Below are 24,846 nucleotides of genomic sequence, written 5' to 3'. Positions count from 1 at the left end.
CTTTCTGGCTCATCTCCGAACCCATCCCTCCTTGGGGGTTATTCATTCTCCATAGAAGTCAGCCAGAGAACTGTTTCTTTGGTCCATGATGTGACACGTGCTATCAAGAGTTAACAGTCAGTAGAGGCGCCTGGGTGGCTCAGTCGGTTAAGCATCTGACTGTTGATTTCGGCTCAGGTCATGATCTCACAGTTCATGAGCTCGAGCCCGGCTCCAGGCTCTGTGCTGACTGGACGGAGACTGCTTGGGATTCTCTGTCTCTCTTTCTCTGTCCCTCCCCTGCTCACGCCATCTCTGTCTCTCTCAAAATAAAAAAATTAACTTAAAAAAAAAAAGAATTACAGTAAAAGAAATCTGAGGTCCTGCACATTCTCTAACCTGAGAGACAGATCAACCAGACCTGATGGCTGGCCCGCGCTCCTGACGGTTGACAGAGGAGTCCCTCAGGAATACCAGTTCTATAGCAAGCGCTAAGATGAAAGGAAAATTGTATGTTATTTTTCAGCTACAACAGGCGTAAATTCTTTCATATTCATCACAGAGACAGTATCAACAGTGGATAGTAGAACGTGCTGTGATTTCATGCAATCCTATCTATGCAGATTCTAAAATTATTTAGTGGTAAAGAAACACTCCAGTTCAGCAGATGAAACGGTGTGGGGAGATCTTCACGTGGTTTACACACTGGTCTTTTATTTTAGCCCCCACTACGACCACTCATGCGTCGCATCCCTGTGGTGTTGCTTATCGGCTGCCCGTCATCGCGGCTTTCCTACTGATTTGGGTTTGTAACATGATATGGTGTATTTGCTGCTTTTCGTATCTCACGTAGTCTGATTCAAAACGTGTCCATGCGTGGACTAATGCTTCCCGTAGCACAATACGCTTTGCTTCTCTTTGTATAATGTTTATTTGTTTATGTCGAGGGGAGGCACACAGAGAGAGGGAGGAAAAGACAATCCCAAGTAGGCTCCACACTCAGCGCAGGGCCAGACGTGGGGCTCGATCTCACGGCTGTGAGATCATGACTTGAGCCGAAATCAAGACTCAGACGCTTAACCGACTGAGCCAGCCAGGCGCCCCAAGGTACACTTTTCTATAATAGAGATAGGATTACCTCTTCCAAGTGGATGAGGGGGGATAAGGGCCCTGCACACAAGTACAGAAGGTGTCCGGAATCAGCACCAATTCTCCATCGTCCGGGAGTTCATCCACTCACAGAGCGTGTACTTCTCTCCCCCTGAATAGTGTGCATGCGTGGGTTTTAACTACCTCATCATTCATACCCGAGGAATGTGGATCAGGAGGAAAACTCAAAACAGTTCTAGCTCTTCCCACTCACCGTGGTAAAACAACAGTGAGCAGACTTCAAACGCTCCAGTGAAGACGAAGCTCCAGGTCTTAAAGGAAATGAGTCTCAGAGCTCTCCGTGGCGTATCTGTGGTTTACGTTGTTGTGCCCATGCTTCATTCATCACCAGTAGGAGCACAGAACCGGTAACCCTTCTACCAAAAACTCCCTTCGCTGGAAACTGTGAGATTAAATTTATCATCACGTTCTGTGTTTATCTTGCCCTTCGATGCTTTCCATAACCCTTCTCTTTCTTGAGAAAATAATACATTTTTATTACGAAGGATGAAGCTGTGTAAATGTCAGAAGTTCATATCTTCCCATCTCCTTCGGCAAAGAAAAGCATAGAAAGAGATGAAAGGTACTCAGATTATTTAGACCGACTGCATGTTTTCCAGGGCGATAAATCTGCCCTCCAGTCTTTAGGGAGTAAAATGAGGGGGGCGGGGAAACAGCCAAACATACAGTCTAAATCCGAACACAGTAACCAGTGTGCATCATCATCTCTCCTTTGGCTCGTAAGGAACTAGTGTTGATGAGAAAAGATCTTCCCCTGTGTGTTGAGTGAGTAAGAAGTGGTAAAGGAGGGATATAAAGATTTTCTGAATAGCACGACTTCTAAATTCAGAGGAGAAAATGGACGGCAGATTGCCGTATCCAGACTACAGACGCATCCCCTTGGCTGAGTAGAGTTGCCAGTGTTAAGTCAGATTTGCCACAAAACACCGGTCTCCTGGCTCTACGTGGACAGACGTGGAGAGACGAATCACAAACCTTGTAGAGCTGCCGTTTCAAGAAAAATGAGAGAAAATGTCATTCTTGATAGGAGTAAAGAGCGTGTGTGCCTCTGGCCTGTTTCTCTCATTGACATTCCTGCCTGATCCGTGTGGTATTGGGTTTGCAGCATCTCTCCTGGTCAAGCTTCTCGGCCCATCTTCTCTCATGTGGGCAAAGCCCCAGGTCGGCCCTGCAGGCACAATGTTGACGAAACCAGCAGGGGGAGGAGGTGCTAGAAGGCAGCATTGCCTTCTGTGTGTGTGCCAGCCCCTTTCCTGTCCCTCTCATTGCTGTTGTCACAGGAATGAGGACAGCATGGTTCCCTGGTGAGGGCCGGGGCGTGCTGAGGCAGGGCCTTAAGGACTCCGTGGCACATAGTTTATGTGCGAAGACTGAGTTAAGTTCAGTGAATATAAAAGAACAGTGTTAGATTGAGATTTTTAGTCTTTAGTATTGGAATGAACACTGCAAGTCGAAGTAGAGGGAGAAAATCAATGGGATTTTGTAGTTTTGATGTCTTTTTTTTTTAACAGTTTCACTGACGTATAATTGGCACACACACACGAAAACTTGTATACACCTGTGAAACCATTGGCACGATCAAGACAGTAAACTGCCAGCACCCTCCCTAGCATCCCCATGTCCCTTTGTAATTGTTTGTAATCTGTACGTGTGTATATACACACAAATGAAACGTTATACACTCAACTACACAGATAACCTTATCTGCAAATCTAATGGGAAAAGCTAGCCAAGTGTAACTTTCTAAAAAAAATTTTTTTTAATGTTTATTTATTTTTGAGAGACTGAGAGAGAGCTTGAGCAGGGGAGGGGCAGAGAGAGAGGGAGACCCAGAATCCGAAGCAGGCTCCAGGCTCCGAGCTGTCAGCACAGAGCCCGACATGGGGCTTGAACCCACGAACGCAAGATCATGACCTGAGCCGAAGTTGGACGTTTAAACTGACTGAGCCACCCAGGTGCCCCATAGCAAAGTATAATCTTTAATAGTCAAAATTCTAAATTAATTGAGAAGTAAAGCTCTGTAATTAATCAGGGAATTGTTAAAATGTCGAACATCAAGTGTTCGAATCGATGCGGTCTGTGATAGTTAGTTGCCTAGTGATCCTACCGGAAGAACTAGTCACAACATTCTTGGTCAAAGCAGTGGCTTCAATGCATTGTATGGGACATGTCAGTACACACACTTGTGCACACACGAGCCATTGAACTGTTTCTCCTCTATCCAGATTTTCAAGAGGAAGCAGAAAGATTGTTCTCAACTGCATAATTTTCTCCTGCTAAAGAGGCATGAGTGTGTGAATGAAGCCACACACTGGGTGAATTTAGCTGAGAGGAGCCCACCTGCCCATCTTGCAGGAGGCGAGGAGCTGCATTGCAGGCCATCCGCTGACCCCACAGCTGCCCCCTAGGTCAGCAAGCAGCCAAGGGGCCGGTTTATTGACAAGATAGAGCTTCCCGGTCAATGAGTGCCTGTCCCTGTTCTTTTCAGCCACCAGGGGGAGCCCTGATTATCCCATCGTAGGACAGTGGTCCCTGTGAACAAAGGTTCAAGTGACAAACATCAGGACTTCTGGTTGATTCCAATATTATGTTGCAGCCGGACAGACAGAGCAGACTTCAGTGACCAGGTCGTAGGGTGGAGCCCCCTCTGTTTACAAAGAAGGGAAAGTGAGGCCAGAAAAGCGTAGGCACTTGCCCACAACCACGTGGCTCAGGAGAGCCTGGGCTCAGATTCAGAATCCCATCCACTGTTGCTGGTGGGGTGATGGGATCCAAAAAGGAATGAGGATGTGGCAGTGTGTGTATTAGTGGCTCTGCCTATCTGTAGTTTGTTCTGTCCCTCTCCGTCTGTCCATCTGTCCATCCATCCACCCATCCTTCCGATACGTGTGGACAGGTCAGAACGGCACGCGGTGATAGTGGCCACGCTTGGCCCTCCCTTCGGTGCCTACCTTACCACAGAATTAAGGAGAATGCGGTCCCTTCGTGGTGAAGATGTGCATGAGCACGGGCAGAAATCCCGTGCGACTCGAGTGGACCCCAGCCCTGTCCCGCGTCTCTCCTCAGCACCAGCACCTGCACGCACCTGGCTGTTTGGTGGCCCGAGAGCACCTGCTGCAGCGGAGGCGGCCTGCCCCAGGGCCCACTGTGCCCGAGTTTGCAGGGCCTGCCTATGGAGGGGACTCAGTCTTTGCTGGTTCCCTTCCCGGAGGGGATAAAATGGCCGTCTGAAGGTCTGTGGGTTAATAACCCTTTCGTGCCGCCCACTACAAGGTCGGTGCTGTTGTTAACCTTCTCGTTTTACAAAGGAGAAAACGCAGGCACAGACGTGGCAGGAAATGTGTCAGAGGCCGGAAGTGAGAGCAAGTTGACCTCAGGCAGGACGTGAACCCCGCAGCCTGGCCTGTGTGTCCGTAGAGGACAGACAGCAGGACCTGCTGTTTGCACCGGGGTGGTGGTCTCTCTTGCTGGAAGCTCGCCCCAAAGCCACCAGCTGAGAGCAGAGCCGTCTGTGAAAACCCCAGGTGAGAGAAAGGATGGGGCCCACCGAAGCACCATGAATGGGGGGCCCGGCCCAGGAGGAGGTTGGAGGACCCCAAACACGGTCCAGACGGTTACCTCGTGTTAGCATCTCTCAGGCTCACAGGTTGTCCTAGGCTGCCCGCTGCTTTAACCTTTTCCTCACAGCAGCACGTGCCCTGGTGTCTGAGCCTGCTCGGGCCACCACGACCCCACAGCCTGGACCACCCAAACAGGAGACACTCTGGCCTCGCCACTCTGGAGTCCAGAGACTGGGAGTCCAAGGTCAAGGTGCCCCACACGGTTGGTTCCCTGAGACCCCTCCCCTTGGCCGGCAGTACTCCCCAGAGCGTCCTCACGCGGACTCTCCTAGGGGGGCGCGCACGCTGGGGTCTCCCTCTTCTTATAGGGACACCAGTCACATTGGGTCAAGACCCACCCTAAGGGCCTCGCTTTAACTTAATCACTGCTGTAGAGACCTCGTCCGGCTACAGTCACATTCTGAGGTCCTGGGGGTTGGATACCTATGGTATTAGGGGGAACACCACTCAGCCCAGAACAAGGGGCCGTTTGCTGGGGGGACACACAGGCTGGGCTGTCTGAGCTGTGCCCACAGCAGGAGCGCAGGGTAGCTGCCTCCGTCTCTGGTTGGGCCCATTTTGCCCAAAACAGGTGGCGGCCCGTGCTGTTCTGATGCCACGGAGGGGCCACCACTGCATGCACGTCCTGTCTCTGCCCCGACCTCAAATTGCATCCTTGCTGTGCAGCTCAGGGAGTATCTGGGGCTCAATCACATGCCTGTCCTCGCTTCCAAATAGCACCACCAGAGGCGGGCCGAGCCAAGAGTCCTTCGGAAACATTCCCACCACACAAGAGCAGGGGCTCCGCTTGTCTCCACCGTCCCCAAATCAAATGTCCCTGAGCCTTCTTTTCCGCTGTCGCCACACACCTGTCAGCTTTCACCTGGATCTTCCAGGCATCTGTGAATGTGCGTACACGTGCATGCACACACACACACACACACACGCACATGCACACATACACACACCAAACCCGTCTTGTCTCTTAGCCGTGTCCTAAATACCGGGGCGTTGGAGATCATTCATAATCTCAACACACACTCTTGTTTTCCCTCTACGTTCTGTGTGCGTCGTACCGCCGAGAAGTTGTTTTACATGTACCAACTTCTAAACGCTGCTCCTCAAATCAGTGTGATTCTCGCCGGTCCAATGTCACGAATCCTGTCTGTCACAGAAGATGGGAGTGGTCACTGGCTCCTCCCCCCTGGGAGGGTTTCTGATGAAACGGGGCCCACACACTAACGTGGGGGGGGGGGAGGTCGTGGGCTGCATGGGAGGCAGGCCGGGGACTCCAACCCAAGCTGGGCTTCCTCTCCCTTGTTTGCCTAACCTGCTGAGTCAGTTTTCCGGCTTTTTCTTTTTTCAGTTGCAATCAAAATCGACATTTAACGTCGTACCCATTTTTAAGTCCCCAGGTCAGTGACAGTGAGTGCGTTCACAGCATTGTGAAACGGATCTGCAGGACTTTGACATGGTGCCAATCCAAAATTTTGTGACCATCACACATCAGCTCCCTTTTGCCCCCTGCCCCAGCCCCTGGCACCCACCATTCTAGGTCATGCTTCTGTGAATCTGACTACGCTAGGAACCTCAGAAGGCAGAATGCTACGTATTTGTCTTTTTGTGACTATCTTAGCTCACGTAGCACAGTGTCCTCAAGGGTCACCCGTGTTGTTGCACGGGACAGGACTTCTTTTTTAAGGCTGAATGATAGTCTACCTACACGTAGCCATATCTTGTTTATCCATTGGCCTGTGGGTAGGCATCCGGGATGTTTTCGTCTCTTGCCTACCATGCATAGAGCTGCAGTGAACACAGAGTCCACATATGTCTTTGAAACCCTACTTGCAATTCTTTTGGATGTATACCCGAAAAGGTGTTGCGGGTGAATCAGTATGCTCGTGCCTGTAAACAGAGCAACTCAAGCTGGCTTGATCCGCAAGGAAATCTGTAGGTTGACACAATTCTAGAGGCGGGGCAGGCTCTTAATCCAAACACTGCCATGAGCGAGAGTTCTGAACCAATCACGGAGGCCCTGGGGGCGCCGTGCACCCATTGGCTGCAGCTAGAATGCACAGGCCAATCACCAGCAAGGAGGGCAGGATTACCATGTTTGATTGGATGGTCGGGGTCCATCTCCCAGGCAACCCAGATGCTGAGGCAGCCCGACCACATCCGCTCAAGTCTGGGGTGGGGGCGGGGCATCTCAGCCACCTCTCTGGGCCTGAGTTGTATTTTGAGAGCAAAGGTAGTTTTGACACTTACCTACCTGTAAAGCATTTAGAATAATGGCCAGCTCTCCAGGGGTGCCTGGGTGGCTCAGTCGGTTAAGCGGCCGACTTCAGCTCAGGTCATGATTTCACGGTCTGTGAGTTCGAGCCCCGAGTCGGGCTCTGTGCTGACAGCTCAGAGCCTGGAGCCTGTTTCGGATTCTGTGTCTCCCTCTCTCTGACCCTCCCCTGTTCATGCTCTGTCTCTCTCTGTCTCAAAAATAAATAAACGTTAAAAAAAAAATTTAAAAAAAGAATAATGGCCAGCTCTCAACAAATCTTAACTATTAGGAAAGTGGCCAACATTTAAAACACAGGAGATTGTGCATTAAAATCTTGATTTCTGCTCTTCCCCCACCAACACCGCCCCCCGCAAAAAAAAAAAAATATATATATATATACATATATACATATATATATGTATATATATGTGTGTGTGTGTGTATATAGCAAAATCGCTTTTCCTCACGAAAGAAACAGCGTGGGACACAGGAGTAGCTGCTCATTGTAGACAGGCACGCACTCTTCTCCGTGGCCCATGCCCCCACCTGGCCTCACATCTGTCCCTCGCAGATGGTCCTTGACCCCGTGCACGTGTGAGTTTGTGTCCCTGCTTCAGTCAAACTGGAGAGATAAGGTAATTCAAGTCCTCATTTAAAAAAAAAACCAGGAAAATGTGGGGGCTCCTGGATGGCTCAGTCGGTTAAGCTTCCGACTTCAGCTCAGGTCACGATCTCGCAGTCCGTGGGTTTGAACCCCACATTCCCTCTGTGCTGACAGCTCGGAGCCTGGAGCCTGCTTCGGATTATTCTGTGTCTCCGACTCTCTCTGCCCCTCCCCCACTTGTGCTCTGTCTCTGTCTATCAAAAATAAATAAAATGTAAAAAAAAAAATTTTTTTTTTTAAATCAGGAAAATGTAGAGGCACCTGGATGTGTCAATCAGTTAAGCATCCGATTTAGGCTGAGGTCATGATCTCGCAGGTTGTGGGTTCGAGCCCCGCATCGGGTTCCCTGCTGTCAGCACAGAGCCTGCTTCAGATCCTCTGTCCCCATCTCTCTCTCCCTCTCTCTCAAAACTAAACAATAAAAAAATAAATGTTAAAAACCCCGAAAAATGTAAATATTCCACTGTCACAGAAGCCTGGGGCAAAACTGTTTAACTTTCTCCTTCGGGAGCTCACGCCAATGATGCCGGCTGTTCCCATCCTCCCCTTTTATGCTAGGGTGTTGGATGACTTTGAAGAGTCTTCTTAAAATGTGCCTTTTTACAGCTCCTGAGGACAAAGTGCCCCACCCTTGTGAGGTGTGCCCCCCCCCTTTCCGGGGCATTCTGGGGGAGGCCATGCCCTCCAGGGCTTTCCAGGGCTGCTGGGTCCTTTTGCAGCCTGGGTGAGTGGGAACACCGCTAGGGTTAGTCCCGTGTGTACCCTGGCGTGGAGGTCAGCCTGTCCCTCCCCTGGGACGGCCGGGCCAGACGCTACAGGCCCGCACATGCCACCAGCCGCCCCGCACCCACCACAGAGCCCCAGGGGTCAGCCGGCTCCAGGCTGCCTCGCGGGACACGTCGAGCCGTGCCCAGGGCTGACAAGGAAGAGATCATGTTCTGCTGCCGCACTTGTAGATCGGCAAGCACCCATGTTTCCATGGGATGATGAAACACAGAAATAAATAGGCCACCGTGCCATCTGGGACCGCCCGAGCCGTGTGGCTGCTCTTACACTGGCTTAATCTGGTGGACACCCTTGGGGTGTCATCGGCCACTTCAGAGAAACCACCGGCACTGACGGGAAGCCTCTCCCCGGGTCTCAGTGGGCAGCCCGAGCGCCCGGCCACCAAGATTCTGACTTGAGTGATTGCCCTGCAGTAACGCCGTGACCCAGGGCTGCAGCCCAGAGCTGCGGATGAGGAAGGCGTCACTCGGAGCGGCAGCTGTGCCTTCAAGCAGGTGTCCTTCATGCCGGGCACGCGGGCAAACAAGCAGAAAGATGAACCGGGTTGTGTCGCTCCAAACACCCACGCTGGGTCTGCTGTTCCGGGGTGTAGCGCTGTCAGGGAGGTGCACTGCAAAAGTAATCTTAGACACTTAAAGTGCTGGATTAGCCTGTTGCTGAGGGCACATTTTGCTTTTCAGAACAGTTTCAAAGCGTGAGAAACGTAAGGAGCGATTTTAATTAGGACCATTTTAATCCTCTTTGCTGTTTAGCCCCCGATGGGCCTTCCCAACGTGTCTGTCTTCACATGGCATAAGGCTGTGGTTCAAAACGATCACCCAATGCGTGCCAGGCACCAGTGAAGGTCACCCGATGGAGAGGGATTAAAAGGCCAGAAGAACTCGTGCCTTAAAGGGACAAGACCCTAGCTCTTCACTCCTCCCCAGCCCCTGGGTATGACTTGTTTGATACCTTGGGTCATTCTATTCTCAGAGACCCAGCGAACAAACGAGGCAGGAATAGGCCTGTTGTGGGGCCAGAAATGCAGATCACGCTGGGATGCTGGGCCTGGAGTCATCGCCCCTTCCTGCCCTTGGGAAGTCAACCCCGAGTTGCAGGGGGGGGTTGCAGATAATTGCAGTGCCCCCTGTAAGGACTCAGGAACCTAAGAATTCCATGCTGATTTCGGGCTTCGTGAAGCGGACGCATTTTTAGAGACAATGTCCAAGCTGTGCGAAGGCATTATTCTACCGCCGGGAATATTCGGGAAAGGAAAGAGGGGACGGGAGCCCATAAGCAAACGATGGCCTGTTTGCCCCAGCAGACCTGCTGGCTCAGGGCATGATTGAGTCACGGTCCTGTGCAGTCAGACGGATGACAAGGAAAATGTGTGCAGAAAAGTCACATTTCTCCAAGGGTAACGGTTGAGATGTCTATGCTGAGTTTTACCTCCGGGAGGGCCTCATACTCAAATATACGATGGGGTCAAGTTTAGTGAATGGAATCAAGCTTGAGGCAGAGGGCAGAGGGGAGCAGGACCCTGTTCTCCCCGGCCTGTGTCGTGAGCCAGGCTCTGGGTGCCTGTGAGGGCAGGAGACCAGTACTCACAGAGGCAGCTGTTCTGGAAAATACCCTTTTCTAAAGGACGTACACTGCACTTTTGAAGCGTCTCTCTCTGTTTTTAAATTACCCTCAAATAAGCCTCATGAGACACCGCCTCCTTTGACAAAAATAATCCACAGCTCAGGGCGCCTGGGTGGCTCAGTGGGTTAAACGTCCGACTTTGGCTCAAGTCATGATCTCACAGCTCGTGAGTTCGAGCCCCGCGTCGGGCTCTGTGCTGGCAGCTCAGAGCCTGAAACCTGCTTCAGATTCTGTGTGTCCCTCTCTCTCTGCCCCTTCCCCGCTTGCACTTTGTCTCTCTCTCTCTCTTGAAAATAAGTAAACATTAAAAAAAATCTAAAAATAAATAATCCACAGCTCTATGCCCTCTGGACTCACCTGCCCCAGAAAGAAACGACTGAAGGTATTTGTAAAATTCTAGACTCCACAGGGCTAAGGACTGGCCCTTTCTAAGGCTGGTGGTAAGAAGGTCACACGTGGGAGGGGACAGCACAGGGCTGTTGGGACACCTCACCCAGCACGACCAGCGAGCAGGGTGACCTTTCTCAAGCCACTTCATCCTTTGGCCTCACATTCAGATACGGATTTTGACCCGAGCGTTCTCTGAATACCATGTGCTTTGGGTGTGAAGTCTGGGCCAAGAGGAGGTCCACGTGTCCTCGGCCCCCCAAGGGAGTACCTCAGGGCGGATGATCTTTGGTGCAAATGAATGTGGGCCTAAAATCCAGAATCTTCTGTAGGAGAGAGAGGGAGGCAGGAAAACAGTAAAAATCACCGCTCACGCCCTGTACTCAGTGCAGCAAAAACAGCCAAGAGTCTGTATTGAATTTCAAGAGCCCTCAATGCTCACAAAACATCTCATTTAAGAAATCTGTTTGTGGGGCGCCTGGGTGGGTCAGTTGCTTAAGCGTCCGATTCTTGGTTTCAGTTCCGGTGACGATCTTGGGGTTCAGGGGATCGAGCCCTGAGTCAGGCTCTGCGCCGACAACGTGGAGCCTGCTTGGGATTCTCTCTTTCTCCACCACGGCCCCCTCCTCCCCCGCCCTGCCTGCTCACTCACGTGTGCTCTCTCCTCTTGTCTCAAAATGAATAAAGATTTTTAAAAAAAGGAGAAACCTCCTTGGGGTGGAACTGTGACCACAGGGGTAAGAAGTCCTATGAACGTATACTTTTTAATTATTAAAATGTGGAAGTTCAGAGAAAAGTAACAAACGCGTAGATGAATTATGGCCAATGTACTTCTATTCATTTAGGGCCCACAGTTTTTTCTGTTGCTAGAGAAAACTCAGTGGGATTTTGGGGAGTGGGAAAATCAGGACTTCTGTTTGGAGTTGGAGAAGCCAGTGGCAACCTTGTCTTGCCATGAGCTAGATCCCTGCAGACGGGCATCTCGGCTCTGAGCATCACGCGGGAGATATGACCCACGAAGACGCGTGACTGCCAGCCTGAGCAGCCTGGATGGCACAGCGCTCAGGCACACCACAGTGTCATGTACATGCCAAGGCGAGATCGGCTGGAGGCCGCTTCCAGCCATGTTGAGGCAGGTGCCCGTCAGGAAGGCAATGTCCACGGAGAATTTGTAGGATGCAAACTGGGACGAAGCACCTCCATTGCATCAGACACGGAAGGCCCAGGGCTTGCTCTCTTGGAGGCGTAAGATGAAAAGTACAAATAAAGGCCCAAGAGAACCAAAGGGAGGAGGATCCATCTGAGCCCCCAGAGGGGACCCGGAGGACAGGCCAAGGGTGATCTCCCAGAACTAGAAAAAATGGCAAATTAATGACAGTCATCTCAGGCTGTCTGTCAGGATGGATTTGTTCCTGAGCACAGAGCAAAAGCAGGTAGTCTGGAGAGTTGCAAAGGAGCTCCCACTTTTTCACCAGCCCCCCCCCCCGCCACCTCTCTGGGATGTGGTCACCCATGGGACCATTAGTGACATTCCCCCATCCGCCAGCTGCTGTGAGGGGTGATCCACTGAGAACAGTGAATGCTGGAGGCAGGAGTGAAGCCCGGACTGGAATAGGAGCCTGGGGTCTCCATGGAGTCCCAGCCTGGAACAGCAACCATCCCAAAGGGGAGGCGAAGCTAAGCCCCACCAGATGGACAGAGACGCCGTTGGGCCAGAAGACGCTGTCTCTTTGCTGCTGAACTCTTCAGGCTGGGCACAGATGGGTGTCTGCAAAGGCTCATGGCCTGCAGTGCTCCCCAGGTATGTTTGCCTCCAGACCCTTCCCTGTCACCTGGATTTGCTCAAGGCCACAGTTGAATCAGTACCATAATTGTTTGAACAGATATAAAAGGCGTAGGAGAGAAGTAGCTTGTTCAGTCAGTTGAGTGTAAAGGAAGTACATCAATAGGGTGACATATCTGCTTTTCTTCACACATTTAAGGCATTTTGTTAGAGATTTATCAAAAAGAAAGTCTTAAGAAACAAAGACTACAAGAAAAAGTGACCAACTGTGAAGTCATCTTGGGGATGAGTGGCTATTCTCTTTCCAATTGTTGGAGTCTCCCTTTCTATACCCCAGGGGGAAAAACAAAACTTTTATTTTAAAACTCAAAAGAATCCCAATAGAAAAAGTCTGGTAAGGTGCAGTTGTGGGGAGAGTATCTCTAAGCATAAGCGGGCTGGAGGATGAGATGGGTCCCTCCCTTCCCACAGGGACGACATCCAGCTTGGAATCCTTGCAGCAGATCCTGACAACTGAGGCTGGAGCCTGGCATCTGCAGGGAGGTTCTTTTGGGTACCAGTGGGTTCTGCTGTGATGAGTGCTTTCTGGCACAAAGCCAAGTTATTGGGGGCCACCATAATTGTGAGTGAGACAGGTGGTTTGTGTGTGAAATGTCTGATTTACTGGCTGTGCGGTCTGTTAACTTCGGCCAAGGATGAAAACAGTTGTATGCAAGTTTCCTAAAATGACAGGCACCGATGATGATCGTGTCATCGTTATAAGCAGATGCGCTTCCCCAAGATGGGCTGGACTCTGGGGAGAGGGCCTCTAGGGAAAGAGGGCACTGTTACTGCTCATTATTTTTATACTAACCACTCTCTACTGTATTCAAGTGGCCTTTAGGTGGTGGTTTTGCCGTGTGTGTGTGTGTGTGTGTGTGTGTGTGTGTGTGTGTGTGAAAAACACAACATACAAGCATGGTTAAGAGTCACTTAACTTTCCTGTATTGCCTTTTGATGGCATGTTAGCATGTTATGATTTCTGAAAATTATTGTAGGGAAATTACCTTGATATTCCCTGCTAGTGTGTCTTCTCAATATGAAAAATGTGGTTTTCTGCACTAGTCCAGACCCAGGTAACCGTGTGAGTAAGCCATGTTTTTTACTGTCTGTCCCATTCAGTCAGTCCCAAACATCAGACAATTTATACAAATAATCGGTAAGGTAGAAATAACCAAATTAGCCAGCTAAGCAAGCGACGGAGCTGACATTGACCACAGGTAGTGATGCAGAAATGTGAGATGCGATCCTTGGGGACCCGTGCTTTCACTCTGTCGCTGGTGAGGCTTCTTTCCCAGGTACCTTGTCAAGGTGACTCTCACAAGGTCTGTGACAGCCTTTGTGACACATATGACTTCAGAGTCTTGCTTCTCTGTCTGGCATCGTATTTCCAGGTGGTTCAGGACCCCATTTTCCTTCCACTCTGCCTGTTCGGTACCTCCTGCCCCAAATCAAGACTCCAGGAGCCACAGCCCCTCTCACCTTTCCTTCTCCCACCAAGTCCGCACCCTTCCCCAGTGTGATTTCTTCTTTTTTGTGTCGTGGGCATATTCTACAACCACTTGGGATGTGTTTTGTGTTTGTACGTCTTCTGAAAACGCTCTAACGTAATTCTGAAAGTTTATTCCGTCCTGCTGGTTTATTTTTAAAAGTTTATTCATTTATTTTGAGAAAGAAAGAGAGAGAGAGAGCATGAGCAGGGGAAGGGGCAGAGAGAGAAGGAGAGAGAATCCCAAACAGGCTCTGCACTGTCAGCGCAGAGCCTGACGTGGGACTCAATCCCGTGAGCTGTGAGATCATGACCTGAGCTGAAATCCAAGCGTTGGACACTTAACCAGCTGAGCCACCCAGGCACCCCCTGCCCTTCCGTTTTGAAGAAGATGTCACTTTTCACTTCATGGAGAGCCTTCTGTGGAGAAAAATGCCCCTGCATCTTGAGATCACGGATTGACCAGGAGTTTTTTAGCGGGTCCATTCATTACCTCCAGTGCCTTTGAAACACAGCAGTGAAGAGGTTTTAGGAGGCAGAGGGAGGAAGCCACCTGGCTTAGGTATGGACTGTTCTCAGCTGCAGCTTAGCAAGGGGAGAAGCACAAGCTGGCCAGGGGACCCTAGAGGAGCTGGAGAAAGCTCCCCAAGTGTAGACCTGGACCAGGAGCCTCAGCATCACTTGGAACATGTGAGCAGGTGCAGGTTGAGGCGGGGGACACCTGACACCCTCTGAATCAGAATCTTGCATGGAAGGGTCGCTCTGCAATCTATTCTAACAAGCCCTCCAGTGGACTCTGGTGCAAGCCAACCACAAGAACCATAGTTTCCAGGGGATTTGGATGCTTGGCGGCCAACAGCCCAGTGAGGTCCAGCACCTACTAATGGTAATCACGGCTGCCACTACTGAGCCTTGACTCTGTGCCCCGCTGACCCCTTTACATGTGCCGTCTCGTGGCGTCTTCACTGCGGCCTCAGAGAGAGGACTCTTGCCTGCATTCCTGGAGAGGGTGCCTCCAAGCTGGGGAGACACAGTGCCAGGGCTTCAGCGACGATGCTATGGGCATTGCAAGGCCAGGGGGAGGCATCGGAGCGGGGACAGCTGCAGATCTCCAAGGGCGTGGAGGAGGGGGGACCTGAGGAACCCCGGAGGGAGGAAGACTTTGAAGAAGAAAGAGAAGTCCTCTTCTGAGAACTCGAGGGAGGAAACGCATCCGATGGAAACGCAGGTGGTGGTCAGCCCTGCGGTCGGATATTCAGTTGCTTCTCCTGGTGGAAGCTTCCTCGATCCGACTCTGCAAGGGTGCCCCTCCGGCTTCTCCGGCTGCCTGTGGCCGTTCTCCCCACCATGCCTGAGTTGTCTGCCCTGAAGGGAGGAAACGTTTTGCGCTTGGATAACCTGGCGACACAGCTGAGACAAGAAGCGTGGGTGGGAAACCCATTCTACGTTAAAGTAAGTTGAGATTCCTTACGTTGCCAGCAGTATGGTGGGTCAGAAACCCCTTTCTGCTACAGAGCATCTCAAAATGCTAGATCTTACGTAGTGATCACTTTTTTGTAATGTTTCTTGAGAGAGAGAGAGAGAGAGAGAGAGAGAGAGAGAGCAAGAAGGGGAGGGGCAGAGAAAGAGGCAGAGAGAGAATCCCAAATAGGCTCCTCGATGTCAGCACAGAGCCTGACTCGGGGCTCGATCCCACAAACCCTGAGATCATGACCTGAGATGAAATCAAGAGTCGGATGCTTAACCGACGGAGCCGTCCAGGCGCCCCACGTAGTGACCATTTTAAATGTATAGCTGCTCTTGCAAGAGAGTAAATGAAATCGTGTTGGCCTGAAAATGAGAATGAAGGCACAGAATAGAAAAGCAAAGACAGCTGAGAGGGCCTGGGCTCTGTTCCCACGGTCCTGCCCTGGAGCCCACAGACCACACTGGGCCACCTGCGCACAGACCCTCAAGAGAGAGACCCTGTCCACGAATCGGAGGGGTGGAAGGAAGGCACAGGGAGAAAAATTCAGAAAGTCACTCTTTGCAGGGAGGACAGTCCCGAGTGGGGAAGAAACGTTAGCAGGAGCCTCGATTCCACTGAAAAACCTTAGCGTCTTAGTGAACCCAGCCAGCTACCAGTGCAACGAAGGCATGTTGCTGGGGTTCCTCAGGTCTCCCTAGGCGTGAGGGCACCAAGGTGCGAAGGAAAAAAGATATCCTTACACCCATCAGCCAGGAGCACTCATATGCTTGGTAGGTGTTACAGGTGGTAAAACTTCAGAAACCATCAATAAGGATACGGAAGGACAGACTGACCAAGAAAGAACATTGTAATCTGACACGCATTAGAGAAAGGGACAAAAAAAAAAGGAAAAAGTTTTCTTTTGCTGTTTAGCTTTTCTTAAAAACACCTCCTGGGATGTTTTATTGCAGTGACAATATGGTCTGTGCCCACCAACTTCCACATTTTGCTACAACCAAAGGAAGATAAGGGAGAACACGGAGTCAAAGGGCACACGTTCATTTAATCAAAAGAGGGAGAAAGGATGATCTGAATTGCAGGACAAACTAAAATGGTTGCTCTTACGAAAGACACTGAGTACTATCGTGGGTGCTAACAACAGCTCTCTATAGTACTGCAAAAATATTCTTCATTGGGTCACTTTGATGCCAACTTTGGATCAGGAGCAGTGGCTGAACAGAGCTTTTTGGAAAGCTAAGCCAAAGTAGATCACACATTTTGTTCTGTAGGGTCTAGTGATAAGGGATGGAACGTGGGAGAAATTAGCGGAGGAAACGGACGGTATTTTTCTTAGATTGCCTATCCAAAATGGCACGTGACTCACCTTTGCTTCGTGCCAGATCTGACTCATAGTCAATTCGAAATTGAGTCCCTTGGCAACTTGGCAAGTCCCTGAACGTCAGATTTTCTGAGGTGTTGATTAAATACAATTCATGTGCTTGAATACTCTAGACTACCTGGAGACAGGGTTTCTATTTTGATGGCGAAAAGCAAAGCATCAGCTTTGTTCTTGCCAGTATAAAGTACATGCTTTTTCAGACTGAGGCCCCAGAAATATATATGTACCAACAGCCCGAGCTTTTTTCTCAAAAGTCTTTTAGAATATACTGAAGTCCCTGGACAAATAGAATCAAGATTTTTTCCATAGAACATGGAAGAAAATCTTGTCACTTAGAAAAGCTTAAATGTAGGTATTCTCAGTGAAATTCATTATGTGGCGAAAGACCCCTAATTTGACTCTTGCCTAACACATGATTTTGTGTGATTTTGAATGGACTTGCTACTTTAATGGGCCTGGCAGAGTAAGTTTCTGCAACACATACCCTCAGGGATAGATGAAATAATTTCTTGGCTGGGGCTCCTTTTATAATTTGCAAAAGAGGAGTCATGATAACCACGCTGCAGAGGGCGTTGGATTAAATTGGAGGCAGCTAAATAGTATCCATTACAACATTGCGGAATGGCTACACCCAACTACCATTATATGATTTCCAAACATCAGTGTTGGACTATACTATCTGGTAGTAATTAGCCAATGGTCTAATGTTTTAGGTGACTCTCATAGCCAGACATCAGCATAAAGAATCCTGTGTAGCTATTTGCTGAAACAGGCACATGACGGCACAATGAAACTTTAGTTTTAAGATGACTGAGCTTAATTGAAGGATGGTCAACCATTATGGCTGCTTGGAGAAATGAGATACCTCATCCCAATGGAGTCCTTTTGAGAAGGTGACTTCCCTCTCTGCCCTGTGGATCTCCCCTTAGCCCAATCTGTCATAGGGCTTTCTGTTGTATCCTAAGGAAACCGTGCTATTCCCATGTATGAAAGAAATCCACTTCTTATCATTATTGACACCCTCATTTAAACACATGAAAATAGTCAAGAATCACTAAACAATCTTTTTTTTTTCTTAATGCATGAAAGAGGAACAATGAACTGATCAGAGGAACCCCAAAGGAAGTAGGGTTTATTTAGGAAACAAAATAGAACTTTAAATATTTTTTGTGTTTGCCTCAGAGAATTGTAACGGATTATCACATACATAAAACAAGAGCAGGGAATTAATGAAAAATAAATGAATAAAAGGACATCCAAAACCTCTTAGAAATTAAATACACAGACAAATTTTGGTGAAATCTTTGATATTCACAGATAAAGAGGAAACTCTTGCCAGCTTCAAGAGATAAGATTATATAGAGTTGGAAAGAACCATGTTAGCATACAGATTCTCATGTGTGAGGCAGGATGCCAGGAAAGAAGGAACCAAGAATAGAATCTTGAAAAAAGATTGTGATCTGAATCTTGCTTGGATTTAGCCATACTGATCGTCAAGGATATGGATTAGATGAAGACAATCTTCAGACACAAGAGGGCTTAGAGAGTAACTGGATCCAAATTAGATTGTTCTGACAATACAACTACTCAAATATATAATCCAAATAATGGAAAATAAATCTAGAAAAGGGAAGGGTGTGATAATACAACTGTTGCATTTCATAAAAGTTCCTATAATAGAAACATAATGTAAAATAGTTACATATTTTTAATTTGCATTTTATATGTATATACTAATAATCTTACATCATAATTTATTATATATATTTAGTGTATAATATTTAACATAGATTATGTTGAATCATAACCATAATTATATAACATTAAATCATTAATCATAATTATATATTTTTTGTATTTCTAGTTAACATTAATAAACATATGAACATATCTAATATTTATAATAAATATTTTGACATTATGGCATTCATATTTAATACATATTATAGGTATACTGATGAAAATATCAGGGTAGTTTACCTATTGATTAGATAGGAGTCTTTAGTTCCAAAAGAAAGAAACATGTCTTGAACTGGTTAAGGGAAGTGGGTTTTTGTGGGAGTTTTTTGGCTCACATGACTGGGAATTTTAAGAGATGAATCCTCATTATGGTCATGGCAGAGTCCAGGTACCCAATTACTGTCTTAGGACTGTGTTTTCCCCCATCCCTGAACAAGTTCTCTCCATGTGCTCATCCAAATGGCTATTTATCCAAGACTCTGCCATTCCATTGACTCCAGGCCAGTGAGACCAGCTTCCCCAGGAGCTCTGGTGGGAAGGTCCAGAGGCAGGCCTTGATTTGTCCAGCTGAGCACACGTGCCCTCCTTTGGTCTACCATTGTGTGCACGGTTTAAATTGGCCAGATTTTGGTTCCTCTCACGCCCATCCCCCAGGGCCCAGGGTAGTTAGGGGCAGTTGTTAGACTCACCCAGATGTTGAGAAATAGGTTGGCCACAGGAAGCAGGAATTCATTTAGCACTAACAGGGAGGGGGACAGTGCTGGACAGACAAAAACAGCAGCTGTTGTCTATATATGTCTTAATAGAACAGTGACTGGAATCCAGTCCTGCCTTTCAGTGGTGGAAATGGAAGTTTTCCCTGCCCATTTTCCTGGGTGTATTGGGATTCTAGGATTAAACGTATGTCTCAGGCTCTGGAGAAGTATGCATTGATTACATCATTGACTCTTAAGAGAATTCAGATTCCAGAGAATCTATTTTAGATCCATTAGTGCTTTCAAAGTCTTCATTATCCTGCCTTCTTGAAGAAAATTGTGTGTGTGTGTGTGTGTGTGTGTGTGTGTGTGTGTGTGTGTGTGTAGTGATCCTCTATCGTGAACTGGCTGTACTGTTACCTGCATTGTGCAGTACCTTTGAGGGGCCCATGATTACATTGAAAAATGATACAACTCTTTTTAAAGTATTGCTATTTACAGTACAGTAGAAACTACATCTGGTGCAGCCCATCAACTCAAGATGGAAATTTTCGCGTGTCAGTGAAAAATGTTTAGGGGGACATGGTGGTTCAAAATTATTTGCGGATGTATATGACAGAAACTATCGGCAAACACGTGTCAGTTTGCACTACTGATTCAAGAGCACTTTTCCAGTATCTCCCCTGTTTCTTCCCTTTTTTCTTAGTTCTTAGAACATAGGGAATTAAACCAAAGTAGTCGGGATGAAAGATGAGCATCGGTTATTGGCTATCAATAGTGTGCGGAAATCATAGGCATCAGTGAGAGGGGAAAAAGAATCCTTTCTGTGAGACATTGTCTTTGGTCCACATCAATGTGGTGAAAGTGACCCTTGGGGAATCTCCCTTAGTCATGACTAGCAAGAGACCACGATTTAGGGTACAAGACCTTGCACTTACATTCAATAAAATCACTCAAAACTGAATCCATTACAAGAGTCCTTGGAAGATCCTTATGTTTCGTGTTTGGAATTTTTTTGGTGACTTTGTAAATGAAAAACTCAATGACGTGGGTACTGAATGGAACATGATGGTGTTCACCTTGAGGAACTGGAAGCCGTAAGTTAGCATTTTCTTCTTTACACCTTAGCTAGAGAAATTTCTGGAAGCTCTCATTGAGACAGAAGGGCATTTGAACCACAGGATTATAAAATTTAGGTGGAGGACAGTGAAGGGGTTAGTATTCCTTACTCAGGCTCTATGGCCATTCATTTAGAAGAGAATTTAATCAAGAATTTATATTAGGCTTCTGCTAAAGACAAATTAAGTGTGGTTTTCACATTTGCAAAAATCTTGCAGTGGTAACTTTTTAGGTCAAAAAGGTTGTTCACGCCTTGAGAGAAGAGCAGACTTGCCAGTAAATTTATTAGCTCAAAAATCACGAGCTATACTTTTAGGGCCGATGGAAGGCAGCAGAAAGGACGTAGACAATGACGCATCCCTTTTACAATTCCTAGTCACTAGTCAACTGTCCAAAGAACGTTTGCATCTTACATTTAAATTTGGAATTTCAGAGAACAGTAGTACTCTGTACCTAGAAGGGATTTTAGAGCTCCTCAGAACCCACATGCTTATTTTACAGAAAGGGGAAAAGGCTGTTCCGAGTTTAGAGTAGAACTTGGACCTGGATGTGGGATTCGGGCTCTTAACCCAGCCCTTCTTGGGCTGTCCCTGGATTTCAAGTTGGGGTCCCCAGGACCACTGGCTTCATGGAACCAGGGGCTAAATGAGGGAGGTGAGGGGTGCACAGAAGGATCTAGACAGCCCCATAAATAACAGCCAAAGCCGCTCCAAGCTTTTCTTCTATGTTTTGGGCTTCTGTTTAGAATTGATAAAGGAAAAAAAAAAATTCTCCTGCACCATTATCTTACTCAGAAATGGTCAAAACGTGTTACAGCTCACAGGGCTAACAGTAGGAACCAGCCCAGAGGAGACTCAAAGCTGGGGCAGGGCGAGGGAGGTGGTGATGTCCGATTCTAAGCGAAGATTCTCAGACCGATGGGGTTGACTGCAGACAGACATGAAAACCACACCGAGCCAGGTTGGAGCCTCACAGGAATGTTCCTTCCTATCTCCAGATCGGGGCCGGATTTGATGGCTCCCCCAGCAATGTTTCAGGAAGTTGTTTGCTGATCTCTCCTTGGCCAGTCCCCTGAGGTGGGTCCCTTCTCCCTGGGCCTTTATGCACTTGTTCCTCCCGTGCCTGGGTGACCACCTTCCTGACAGTGTGGCCGCCCTTACCTGCTCCCTGAACCCCGGGGGCGGCGCATGGGTGGACCCTCACCGAACACCTGTCCGGTGGGTTCAAGGATGCAGTTACTCTGGCCCTGGGAAGGTGATCCATTAGAAGGGACTTGCCCGGGCAGGAGGGGAGCTCCGGAAATGGCAGTCTTTACCGTATATTGTTAAAATGGTTTCACACATACACGCCGAATATAGACTCCTCACACCTTGTCGACTTAGGTTTGCAGTTGGCTCAATTTAGAGCAGTGACTTTCTACTTGCTTTTTTTGCTCCCAAACGTCTGTAGGGTGTAAAGCAAGCCCAGGCCAGCATTCTGGATCGCATAACTGGAGAGAAAGGGGATGGGGAGGGCTTGGCGTCCCCCGTCCGCCAGGGATGTATTCCAAGTGTCCAGGACACGAGTGTGCCAGGAGGACCCCCTAGCCGCAGGCGGTCCCGGAGGCTTCTTTGGGGTTACTTCACACTTGGGTGACCCCTGGGGTGGGAAGAGGGGGACCGGGACTGGACCGAGCCACCTGTTTGGGACCCTGCTGCATGCTGACACCTCCCTCTGACCAGCCAGCCCCACTCCACCTGTGCGGACACACCTCGAGTTGACATTAGCAGATGGCACCGAGGAAAAACACTGAAAGAAGGCGGGTATTGTTAACAGCGCTCGCTGCGTGCGGTTCGGACACATCGCCTCGCGCATTTGTGCCTCTAAACAATTCCTCCTTTGTGCTCTGGTCTTTCCTTTCGAGCTCTGTTGTGAAATGTCTGTGTTTTGGGGTTTTTTTGTTTTGTTTTTTTTTTTTATATATATGTAATTTTGTTCTTTTGTTTATTTCATTGTTCGGGATCTCAAATAAGCCAGCCCCTGGAGGAACGCTCTCCTTGGCGCTCTTTTGGGTTCATTAATTCTACGTTGCAAAGTCTGCTGTCCTGTTAAAAGCATGTCCCTGTGAGGCCGTCACGGGACTCCAGGTCGTGATCACGTGCAGTGAGCCCTGGGCACCCCTACGGCCTTAATTCACTGTAGCAATCCAGCAACGACGTACTGGAGAAACGGTTTTACGACAAGACAGCCGGAAACCGCAGCACAGCGCGGTCCTTGCTTCCTGGACCGCCGGGAGCAGGGCTGAGATCGGATGTCTTGAGGTTTAAAATCTGTTTCTACATTAAATTCGAAGTAAACACGTCTGGTGTGTAGCTGGTCCAGGGTGATGTCCTCCTGTCCTGCAGGCATGGAGCGTTCGGTGACCTTAGGGAACCCGGAGGCTCGCTGTACTTCCGTAGTTAATGTATCTTTGAAGGGCTTGCTTGGATGTTGTGCCAGATGGCTACAGTGTTCCCCGTCATTACTATTTCAGTGTAACCCTCGCTCTGATCGTTGCAAATCTCTGCCTCTCGTTCTTCCTGCTGCAGTAAATCTCACTTAGTGCTCAGGAACAAGAGAACCCCAACCAGAGCCATTTGTGTTCTGGTTCCTTCTCATTGGTCTTGGAGGTAATCTTCCAGGATCCCCTCTTGTTCGGAACAGAGCTCCCTGCTCGCATGTAAAAAAAAAAACGAAGGGGAGGAAACAAATTAGATAAAAATGAAGGGGGAGCCAGATGCCGACGAGGCATGAAGTTTGACCCTGTAGGGCGGATTCTGAATGTTCCTGTGGAACGTTTGTCAGAAGCTCCCACACAGTATTATTTACTTCTCATTTTGTTTATGTCTGGATGGTCTTGGGGGAAGAACTCACTTCAGAACAACTTCAGCGGAAGCAAGGGTCAGGCTGGAAAGCATGGCAAACGCTGTGTCATTTGTCGGAATTTTTAAACGCGTCTGCCCGCAGTCACACACGCGGGTAAAAAGCCAAAAGGCTGATCCGGAACGTGCTGACGTTTGAGGGCAAGTTTTGCTCTCGATCACGTACCGGCACCCGGCTCCCTCCGAGTCATAAGGCGCTTCTGGAGGAAGCTGTGAGGCCCGATCGGGTCTTCCTGTGCTCCCAGCCCCCTGAATTCCACCGTCCAGGGGAGTCAGGCGGGTTGGTGTTCACATGCGCTCGGCCGTGTGGAGACGTGCCGGCTGACGTGTCCTTGCCGTGTTTTGTCCAGTGAGCCTGCCCCTGGGGCCCGGCAGTCCCCGTGGCACGGACGGGGCCCCACCGGTGCCGTCCGAGGCCGAGGAGACCGTGTCTCTCGGCAGCTGTTTTGCCTCCGAGGACACAACCGAAGACTCAGGAGTGGTGAGCTCCCCGTCAGACATCGTGTCCCTGGATTCCCAGCACGACAGCGTGAAATCCAAAGATAAGTGGGCCACGGACCAGGAAGACGGCAGCGACCAGGACCTGGCTGGGACCCCAGAACTGGGTCCCCGGAAGAGCCCCACGCGGGAGAGGAACAGCTCTGGGCAACGGCACTCGAGGTGAGTCACGGGACAGCTGGAGAGGGAGGGCCCATCCTGGACTCGAGGAGGAAGGTCTGCGGGTCGTGGTGACCCGACAAATGCATGCCGGGTACCCTCCGCAGCTGCCACTCCCTGATTTGGGGGTGCGATCCACAGCCGTGTGTTCACGCTCTTTCTAGACACGCGGGGGTTTAGAAGTACGGTAAAACCTTGGCTTGCGAGTAACTCGTTCTGCGAGGGTTCCACACAAGCAAATATTTCTAGTCAATTTTGACTTGATGAACGAGCGATGCCTTGCAACACAAGTCGCACGTGACGCCCAATGTGGTCACGCCTGAGCCAATGGTTCTTGAAATGCGCCTTGATGTACGAGTGCTTTGGATGACAAGCATGTTCTGGGAATAAATTATGCTTGCAGACCAAGGTCTTACTGTAATACCTAACATGGGCTAGTTTGTTTTTCCTTTTATATAAATGGGACCATAATCTCAGTGCCCTTTTTCTTTTCTTTTTTTTTTAATTTTTTTTTTAACGTTTATTTATTTTTGAGACAGAGAGAGACAGAGCATGAACGGGGGAGGGTCAGAGAGAGGGAGACAGAGAATCTGAAACAGGCTCCAGGCTCTGAGCTGTCAGCACAGAGCCCGACGCGGGCTTGAACTCACGGACCGCGAGATCATGACCTGAGTCGAAGTCAGCCGCTTAACCGACTGAGCCACCCAGGCGCCCCTCAGTGCCCTTTTTTCCATCAAGTTTTAAAGATTGATCCATGAGGATACATGTCTTATTAGTTCATTTATTTTCCTTTTTTTAATTAAAAAAAATTGTTTGGTTTTTTTTTTTTTTTTTATGTTAGAGAAGGAAAGAGAGCTCACGAGTGAGGTGTGGGGGGCATGGAGCCTGACACGGGGCTCGATCCCATGACCTGAACCAAAATCAGGAGTCACACCTCGACCTACTGAACCACCTGGGGACCCCTTATTTTTCTTTTAAACTTAACTAATGGGCACTGAGGTCATTCTGGTTTTCCACCCACTGGAAACAGTGAGGCAGGTATACATATGTTCCTGTTTACATGTAGAGAGCTTTCTAGAAGAGAAGTTACTAGACGTT

The 24,846-nt window shown here is 48.9% G+C and overlaps 1 protein-coding gene across 1 annotated transcript in view; it reads left to right on the top strand.

The window, feature by feature from the left end:
• Window positions 1-24,846, top strand: part of COBL (cordon-bleu WH2 repeat protein) — a gene marked incomplete at its 3' end in the record, with an annotated part of 182,830 nt that overhangs the window by 142,679 nt on the left and 15,305 nt on the right. The window contains exon 11 of the mRNA XM_040455085.1: window positions 23,442-23,751. Within this exon, the coding sequence (XP_040311019.1) occupies window positions 23,442-23,751 (310 nt within the window). The remainder of the gene's footprint in view (window positions 1-23,441; window positions 23,752-24,846) is intronic.

Source organism: Herpailurus yagouaroundi, unplaced genomic scaffold (assembly GCF_014898765.1).
Source record: "Herpailurus yagouaroundi ecotype Mexico unplaced genomic scaffold, PumYag 214, whole genome shotgun sequence".
NCBI classification, from domain to species: Eukaryota; Metazoa; Chordata; class Mammalia; order Carnivora; family Felidae; genus Herpailurus; species Herpailurus yagouaroundi.
Note: the sequence above shows the minus strand (reverse complement) of the source record. Positions and strands in the feature narration are given on the sequence as shown.